The sequence below is a fragment of the Podarcis erhardii genome, assembly GCF_964252035.2.
Source record: "Podarcis erhardii genome assembly, chromosome: 13".
Classification (NCBI taxonomy): Eukaryota; Metazoa; Chordata; class Lepidosauria; order Squamata; family Lacertidae; genus Podarcis; species Podarcis erhardii.
The window spans coordinates 19,796,111-19,805,231 of NC_138502.1; the positions used below are offsets into that span (position 1 = coordinate 19,796,111).

Genomic DNA, 9,121 nt, shown 5'->3' on the forward strand with positions numbered 1-9,121 from the left:
TGTCTGTACCACAGTCTCATTCCAAATGCCCCTGCCCCTACAGTCCCAAAAAAGTTAACCCTCTGCACTAGATACTGTGAACAAGCAAGATTTGGATTCTAAAGTATATCTTCAAGACCTGTCCAGCTCACAGCCACTATTTACTCTATTCAGCTGTTTCTCTGAGGCTTCATCAAAAAAACAGCCTGTACTTTCAGTATTTTTTTCTTTCTTTCAAACTTTTAAGAATAGTAAAATTTAATTTATATCCCGCCCTCCCCAGCCAAAGCCGGGCTCAGAGTGGCTAAAAATAGTAAAATAATACAGCATTCTAAAATCAATTCATTCTAAAATCAGTTCAAATCAAATTGATGATATAATGATATAATTTCCTTGTGTGGCGATTTGCAACTTCATCTCTCACTGTTCTTTTGTCAGAATGGTGTTCTAACTTGATTAATATTTCAAGTCACAAAAAACACAAAATTCAAGGGAAAGTTGAAAATGCTTTTATTGTCAAGTCTTACAGCTGCCACCTTTGCAAAACCCTAGTATGAAAGGGAGTTTATATTCTCCAAGCCAGTTCCCACAAATGGCAACACATTCCTATCACACAAACATAAGAAGACAAAACTTTAAAAGAAAATATAGATTCCACCCTCATTCCCCATATAAAAAGATCAATTTCCCCCTCAAGTGACCTCTGACAATACACCCTATTTTCTACTGCCTGCCAGCAGATACCAGTCTAAATTTTGGAATACAAGAATATGCATGTCAAAAGCATCATCATCAGAGGGCTCAAGCAGAGAAGTTATGCACAGGGAAGCAACCCTAGAAATCCTGCCTCCCTTTTGCTAAACTTAGCTCTATGTCACAGCCCAGCCCACTGAGCATACTGGCCAAGTGTGCAATATCAATGGGAGGGGTTTCCTCCCTTCACCCAGTAAGGGCCTATGCAAGCCAGTAAGTAAAGAAAAGGAAGTTCCTCTCAGCTCTGGCACTTCTGCTCAGATGCCATGGAGTCTTCAAACAAGCTCAGCAAGTTTTTGGGCTCAAAAGTAGAGCACTGCTTTGAGCACTGAGGAACAAGTGACTCCCATTCATCCTCATCTTCAAAAGCTAGTGAGCGGCGCAAGCTGTTCACATTCAGAGAGCCTGATGTGGCATGTCTGCTATTGGGGGACTCTGGGCTGATGTGGCTGAGGTTAGGGCTGCCTTGGAGTACCAAAGACCTGTGAGTGACCAAACAGAAAAAGACAGGTGATAAAAATAAGGTATTGGGTGCTGCATCAGGATCTCCTACCTGAGATATAGTTCAGCACTGGGAAAGACAACATACTCCTCAGGACACAACTTCGCAGCAAAATATTCTGATAAATATGCACGGTTCAAACCATTGCGCCCTCTACAGTGCCAAAGGGGGAAGATACCTTTTGAGAAGCTAAAAGTTATTCACTGATTGAGACATTAACAAATCTGCACATTTCTCTGAACCCTCTGCTTACATGCAGAATCAAAGAATTGCAAGGGACAAGGAGTTGTCGGAAAACCTCAAGCAGCTCTGCTGTTGTCTCCCCTACAGCTACTCCTTGACCATTAGCTCACCTGTTCTTCCTGCCACCAGTTTGCTGGGGTGAGGGGTGCCGTGGCGTGGAGGTGTTTCCTGCACAAGGGCAGATGCTCAGCAGAGGAGAACCAGGCTGTCTGGAAGAGAAGCAGCAATCTGAAGTTACCTATGCTTTCAAGCATTCATTTTAATATCATCAGGCTAGTAGGAGTCAAACAGAATTCAGAAGTGTGACACAGGTGGTGGTGGGGAATCCAGACTAGCTTCCTGTAGTGAAAGAGAGCGCACATGTGCTTGAACAAACGACCTGCCACAGCTCACATTCAGAAGGGAAACTGGACAGCCACTTGCTCTCCTACCTTTTAGAGGCTGCTGCCAGTGACTTGTTTTCTCTCTACATGCATAACAGGAACCATTCTTCCCATGCTTAATAGAAAAAATAGTATCATTCTTGGCCACCTGCCGTTGATAAGGTGAGCTTTATGCAGATGCTGGTGCAAAGAAAAGCACCTGAAGGATTTGGGGGTGTTCATTATTTTAGGAAAGGAGATTGAGAGTTTGGCCTGTTTAGTCTAGCTTTTTAAAAAAAAAGCCTGATGGGGAGGACATGATTGTGCTACAGAACATCAGATGGATTGGCACTGTGTAACAAACCAAATTTAGATTTTAAAAAACCCAAAACCTGTAGGAATAACTGATAATCAACTGCCCTTTCATTACAATACAAACTGAAAGACTCAAAGTAGCTTCCTAAGAATTGAAGATAAAGACACTAAAGCAAGTTGTCACATGGGCAATACACCACAACTCTTGAAAAGGAGCTGGTTAGATTTATGAATGCCATAAATTGGCATCAGGAAGAATCATTACTCCTTTCTTCTGCTTCAGAGATCGCAAAAACTTGATAGGACAGTGGTTAGGATTGACTAGAACAAACATTTTCTCAAGAGAATAGTGAATGGAATTTGCTTCACATTACAGATATAACTCATAGAGCCCTCCCTGGCCCAGGCCAGACTGGCTAGCAATCCTGGATATTTGAGTGAATGTATATTAGCCTTCCCAGACAGACAGACAGATCACTTGCTTCAGACATTTGGATTGGTCTACCACACTGTTTTATCTGATGGGGGGGCACCTTACTCACATGTCCTCTCTACTTCCAACCTGTTACTGTCTGAAGTAGGAGCGGTCCTGTCTTCTTCTCCTTCTACTTACTTGTCAGAAGACTGCAGCTCAGGGCAAGTGCGGTTATGACGCCCAGCTGTCTCCGTTAGTTCAAAGACATCCTCACCAAGGCTCTCTTCAGCATCCTCTTCCTCCTCACCCCAACCACTAGAGAGGCTGCTGTCTTCTGGGGGAAGGACAAGGGGTGAATTTGGGGGTGTGACTGGAATATTCCGATGCCAAAACAGCAGCCAGTGAACCGGGCTGCTCACAGACCCCCAGAGCCACTGCATGGACCTGAAGAGGATCTGAAATAAACAGATGGGGAGAATTCACACATTAAGAAAGCAATCAATGGAGCAATAACATGCTGGCATGAAGATAAAGGTAAAGGACCCCTGGACGGTTAAGTCCATTCACAGGTGACTATGGGGTGGAGAAAAAAAGAAGAGGAGGAGTTTGGACTTGATACCCCACCTTTCACTTGCCTTAAGGAGTCTCAAAGCGGCTAACAATCTCCTTTCCCTTCCTCCCCCACAACAAACACTCTGTGAGGTGAGTGAGGCTGAGAGACTTCAGAGAAGTGCGACTAGCCCAAGGTCACCCAGCAGCTACATGTGGAGGAGTGGGGAAGCGAACCTGGTTCACCAGATTATGAGTCCACCATTCTTAACCACTATACCACACTGGCTCCTCTCGCTTTTCAGGCCAAGGGAGCTGGCATTTGTCCACAGACAGCTTTCCGGGTCATGTGGCCAGCATGACTAAACCGCTTCTGGTGCAATGGAACACCGTGGCAAGTGCCAGAGCGCATGGAAACGTAAGAAAGCAATTCATGGGGCATAGCATGCTGGCATGAGGCACTTCCCAAATCTGGCAATAGATACTCTCCCTCCCTACTGCAAACTGGAGGCCAGGGCACCAGAAAAGGTCTCCAGCCCTTTGCTGTCAGTCAGTGCTGCTCTCTCAACTGGGTACATAAAACAAAGACATAACCTCAACTAGGCTGGCATACCACCCTCCCCAAAGGCATTTAGGCTTAGCAACACATGGAACTAGCTCAGTGTGATTCGCCCATAAATAACTGATAGGCTGTTTTCTGATAAGGATGCCTTTGTCCAGAACAACAAAAAGGGGGCGCAAAGTAGTGGCATAGTTCTAGGAAGAGGATGATTTGGTAGTGCTGTGGAGAGTGCGCTCAAGGAGAGTTGCAGATTAGCATTGTGAGGATCTCTGGCCAGGGCCTTGATCACCTTGCACATGGAAACTCCTTGCTGGATCCCAGATTGTGCCAGCAGCATCAGCTTCCGCCACCTCCCTGTCTTCTGCATGAGGCTGGAACCAAGCAGCGTCTCCACCGAGGGCCGGAGCAGATGGTTGGGTTCCAACATGGCAACTAGGAGAGTCCGCAGCTCAGCAGAGAGATCTGGGAAGGGCAAGAATATTCCACTACTTACTTTGCTTTCTGCAATATATTGAATTTCACATGCCACCAGCTCTTTCCCCAGACCCTCCTAGTTTTGACAGCCACTTTGACTCCTTCCATGAGGATTAGCGGTTGAGTTGGCATATGCAAGTGCTGCATGCAGAAATGTTCCCTTCGTTTCTGCTCACCTGCAGTGAACTCAGGGGGCATATAGCCCTGTCTCAGTTGTTGCCAACCTTCACCTCCATTAGGAAGCTCCATATTGCAAGCAATCTCTAAGATGGTTATGCCTAGGCTGGAAAGACAGAAGCACACAGATGAAGTAACAGGAGCAGCACAACATTGCTTATCTGTAGTGCTAATTTGAACCCCGCAACAAGTTACATTTTGAGGCAGGGGAGCAAAAGCCACAACTGTGAAGCTGCTGGCTATCTCAGGCACTGGAAATATTAGCATCCCTACTTCCCATCTCATCCCACACCTGAAGATGTCAGCAGCCTTGGTGTATTCCCCACGGAGCAGCTCAGGTGCCATGTAGCGGGGATCGCCTTCTTGAGCATCATTCAGATCCCTAGAGTCCAACTCCAGCATAAGCCCAAAGTCACCTAGCTTGCAGACATTGCTGGACGAGAGGAAGATGTTAGCTGGCTTGACATCCATGTGTAAAAGGTTGCGGTCGTGTAAGTGACGCAGTCCCTGCAGTAAGTCCCAGAGGAACGATCGCACTTGCCATTCGGGCAGTGGTCCATAATCCTCACAATACTGCAACAGGTTGTTTGGGCACAACTCCGTCTGTATGTAGAGCTGCCCACGCTCTTCCCAGGCCTGTACGAAGCTCACACAGTTGGGATGGTGCCCCACGCGCTCGTGCTTGCGCACCTCAGCCAGTTTGCGCTGCCTATCACTCTCACCTCGGAATGGCTCCACAGAACGCTTCACAGCATATAGCTGTCCATCTTCCCTACAGCGCACCTGTAGGGAAGATGAAACAAGTTATTACATCCTGTAGACTGAAGAGGATCCTGGCCCTTCCATGCAAGAACTCCCTGCACAAGGGGTGTTCAGGAACTGTGAGTGGTAAGCTTGCCAAGAACATCCAGATTCTGTCATGATAAATTATATTCACGTCACATTGTCATAAAATCACCCAGCAAACAAATAATAACAAAGCCTGCACAATTAGCATTCGTTCTGCATTCATCCTGATTTACTTGTGGGGTGTTTATAAATCATTCTGTTAGTCATTTGTTCATCCTGCACTCTTCAATGCATTCTCCCATCACTTTCCAAATTGCAAAAAGCATGATTCTTTTTTAAAGTTGATTTGTTGCACTAAGGGGACAGAGCCCTTTAACTGCACAAACCTTATGTTGTAGCATGCACTTATATCCTTCTCCCAAAATCTGGAGGCACCTGAAGTGTGGGGCTGTGTATTTAAGACAATGCACTGTAGTCAGCACCCCACTTCCTACAGTGTGGCCTGCCAGATTCCTCCTGGAAGCCCACAAGCAGGGCATGGTGGCAACAGCCCCCTGCCGCAGTCACCACCTCTGAACATGGAAGTCTCATTTTAATGTAATCCACTGATAGGCAGATCTTCCATGTGTTTGTCTAATTCATTTTCAAAGCCATCTAACCAGTGGTCATCACCACAAACTGTGAGGGGGGGAATCTTAATTATGCCTTGCGTGAAGTCATTTCTTCCACACAGACTGTGTCCATACCTTATATTTAAAGAGCATGGCTTCCCATAAAAAATTCTGGGAACTGTAATTCATCTCACAGAGCCGCATTTCACAGTACACTTAAACTATAGTTCCCGGGAATATTTTGAGGAAGCAATGTATTTTAAATGGCTAGTGTAGATGTGTCCCAAGAGATTAGTAGCCTGTCTGCTACTGCCTTACCTTGTACACTTCACCAAAAGATCCTCTGCCAAGACGGCTTAGCTGCTGGAAACACTGCTTGAAAAACAGCTCTCTTTTGGAAGCATCATACAGATGACTACGCAGGGGTGTCTGTTTCCTCTGTGCACCATGGAAGGAAACACTGTGTGGCTGGAGCTTGGTCCACGGTTGCTGCCGGCGGTCAGAGAAAATCCTGCTCACAGTGAGTGAGCTCTTGTGGCGTGGGCGTGGTGGGAGAGTATAGCTGAGTGGCTTCCGAGCTCTCTTGGCTGAAAAACTGCTTTCTGCTTCCCGGAAGAAGGCAGGCACTGGAAGAGGAGTGTGACTCATCTGGGACTCAGCCCCTCCATAGTCAAGAGGTAGTGGCATGTCTGAAAGCAGAATGCATAGTTATTGAAATTACATTATCATTTCCTCAATGATCCAAAGTTGCAGTCAGCGAGTCTTTTGTGTTGGGCTGCTAAGGCACATTTAAAATTCACTAACCAAGAAAAAGGTAAATATTTTCAGTTTGCTGACCTGAAGAGACTGATAGTTGAGTCTCAAGTGATGGGGAAAGAAGCCTCCCCACATGCATAGCCCAAAGGATAAACTGCAAGAACAGGAGGATACATTCAATTTTAATACAGTATTTCACTGTATGCAACAATGATGTTTAGAAGCCCTGGAACCTGAAAAGCATTCTAACTCCCACTATTCATTTCTACATTCCATTTCTGGGACCACAAGCCCAGAGCTGTATCTTTATGTACCTTCGTAGCTTGTATTCACAGCAGGAAGGGACGTGTTTATTTTTGTCTTTTGCAAGAACGAAAACAACCACCCATTTTAAGGTTCTGTCTATCAGGCAGAGGCTTCAATAACTCATGCCTCCCAATCAGTTGCTAGAATTCCATCTTAGAAGATCAATGCCCTGTGGGCTGCTGTCTCCAGGCTCTGGCCATTTGGGATGCATTTTAGGTTAAGATGCCTTTCATCCATCTACTGCAACTGTCCTGGAACCATCAGTAATTGTGATGGAGTTTGTAATGGCCTTAGTGATTCCTGATAAATCATGTGACAGTCAGATGAAACTGACAAGTCTGGGATCAGAATCTTTAGAGGCACTCAAAGGAAAACAAACAAAGCAGTCAGCAGAGTCACAAAGAAAAAAACACTAAGTGGAGCACTAACAGTAAGATATGATGAGTTTCAAAGTATCGATTCACACAAGGAATTCATATTTACATTATCTATCATAAGCCGCTTAAATGTCTATGTGAACAGCAGAGCAGTTGGATACAAACCTATACACAATTTCCTTTGAGGAAGCCATACTGAACACTGAGAGGTTTACATTAAAATTAAGACTGCCTTGTGCATCTTCTAAATAAATAGGGCACTACATAAAAATATTGCTATATTTCTAACCCTTTAGCAGAGCATGTGTGGGTTTTTTCCTCTTTCCTTTATCCTGACAATAAACCTAGGAGGTAGACTAATAATGATGATGTCACGAGTGGGCTGTCCTTACCTCAGTCCCAGGTGTGTGCAACCAGAGATGGTAATAACACAACAGGAGGCCAAACAGATCAGAACAAATATTCTCTTTCCAACACCAGACAGCCAGGTCACAACCTTGTCATGAGGGTGATGGCCATTTCCTGTTTGTCTCTAGAAACACACGGTACTCACAGGTACACTGCCTCTAAAAATGGAGGTTCCATTTAGCTACCAGATGCCTATGTGGCGTCCACATCACATCTGACTTAAGAGCCCCTGCAGCCAGGCTCAAATGCACACAAAGTTCACTGGGTGATCTCAGGCCAGTCTTTGAGCCTGAACTCTCTTACAGGGCTGTGGCGGGAATAAAACAGTATGGAAAGGAGAAAGAAGAAGAGCTATGTACTCTGAACTCCTTGAGAAAAGAGTAGGATTAAAATGTCAGACAACTAGAGAATTCCTCCAGGAATCTGCCTTGTTCTGATTTTACCAACACCACCACTAAAAGAAGAGCCCAGCTGTCCCCCCCACAACTGGGCTTGACTTATGTCAGCTGTGGAAGACACATCCTTGCCCCTCCAGCTCCATCACTCTCAGCCCTCTAAAGTTCTCCTGCTCCTTATAGAAACACAAGAAGAGCCCTGCTAGATCAGGTCAATGGCCCAGCATCCTGTCTTCCCAGGGGCCACCCAATGCCTGTGGGGGAAACCCCCGCAAGGAGCAAGATTCGAGCACCTTGTGATTCCCATCAACTGGCATTCAGAAGCCCTGCTGCCTCCGACCCTCCTTATGCTTGGGACCGCCTCCCAGGACGCCCTCAAAGAAATCCCTCCCCCACAACCTTACACTTTCCACGAAGCCTTGAGAACAACCTCCCCCCCCCCCCGCAGGCCCTATAACATCTTGCAAGTGTCACCCTGGCTAGAATAAGCCCCTTCGACCCCCGACCCCTGCCTCAGCTTCCTTTCCCCCAGACCTATCAGAAGCACGGCTCTATCCATGTTTTTACTTGCTTTTTAATCGACGTTCCCTCCCCCCCCCCAACCTACGTTTCGGCTGCTTCCTATTCCCTCTGTAAGCCGCCTCGAGTCCGTGTCAGGGGAAAAGGCGGGATAGAAATCAATACGACGTTTAGTCATTTTAACAATGACAGATAGCCACCACCGGCAGCCTCGCCCTCCTCCACGGAGAAGGGCCCTGTTCCCCCAGCCACCGCCTCTGCCCTCCCCCGAAATTCACCTCAGGTGCGGGGGGCGCCCCCCCTTTCCCCTGCTCCTAGTCGGCGACATCACCGCCACACCCGCTCCGGCCACTGAGGAAACGCAAAAGCACCGGCGCCTTACCTCTCTTCTCCTTCCTCTTTATAATTTTAAATTTCCTCGGAGCCCCGGAGAGCAAGGGCTCTCGCGTACGTGCGAGCGAGGGAATCGCTTTGTTCCGTCCGTCCGAGAGTTCCCGGATGAAGCAGCCCTTTTCCCACCCCCTCCCTTCCCTCAGGTGTGTGTATTCCTGCCCGGCGCGCGCGCGCGAATCCCCTCAACGCCCGGTTTGCGCTCTCGCGCCAAAATTCCAAACGGCCCCGCCCACTTC

The 9,121-nt window shown here is 46.9% G+C and overlaps 1 protein-coding gene across 4 annotated transcripts; it reads right to left on the reverse strand.

The window, feature by feature from the left end:
- Positions 1-465: 465 nt before the first annotated feature.
- PKMYT1 (protein kinase, membrane associated tyrosine/threonine 1) lies at positions 466-9,023 on the reverse strand. Of its 4 annotated transcripts, none has more exons than XM_081837099.1 (9): positions 8,875-8,988; positions 6,569-6,641; positions 6,050-6,420; positions 4,624-5,114; positions 4,331-4,437; positions 3,970-4,142; positions 2,768-3,024; positions 1,588-1,686; positions 466-1,214 (listed from the first exon to the last, which is right to left on the reverse strand). In XM_081837099.1, exons 2-9 carry the CDS (start codon positions 6,624-6,626, stop codon positions 971-973), a joined length of 1,800 nt encoding a protein of 599 aa, XP_081693225.1. In that variant the 5' UTR covers positions 6,627-6,641; positions 8,875-8,988; the 3' UTR covers positions 466-970. The 4 variants fall into 4 exon arrangements, with proteins under 4 accessions (XP_081693225.1, XP_081693224.1, XP_081693226.1 ...); XM_081837098.1 differs by lacking the exon at positions 8,875-8,988 and adding an exon at positions 8,581-8,746; XM_081837100.1 differs by lacking the exon at positions 6,569-6,641 and having other exon boundaries at positions 8,875-9,023.
- Between the last annotated feature and the right edge of the window lie 98 nt (positions 9,024-9,121).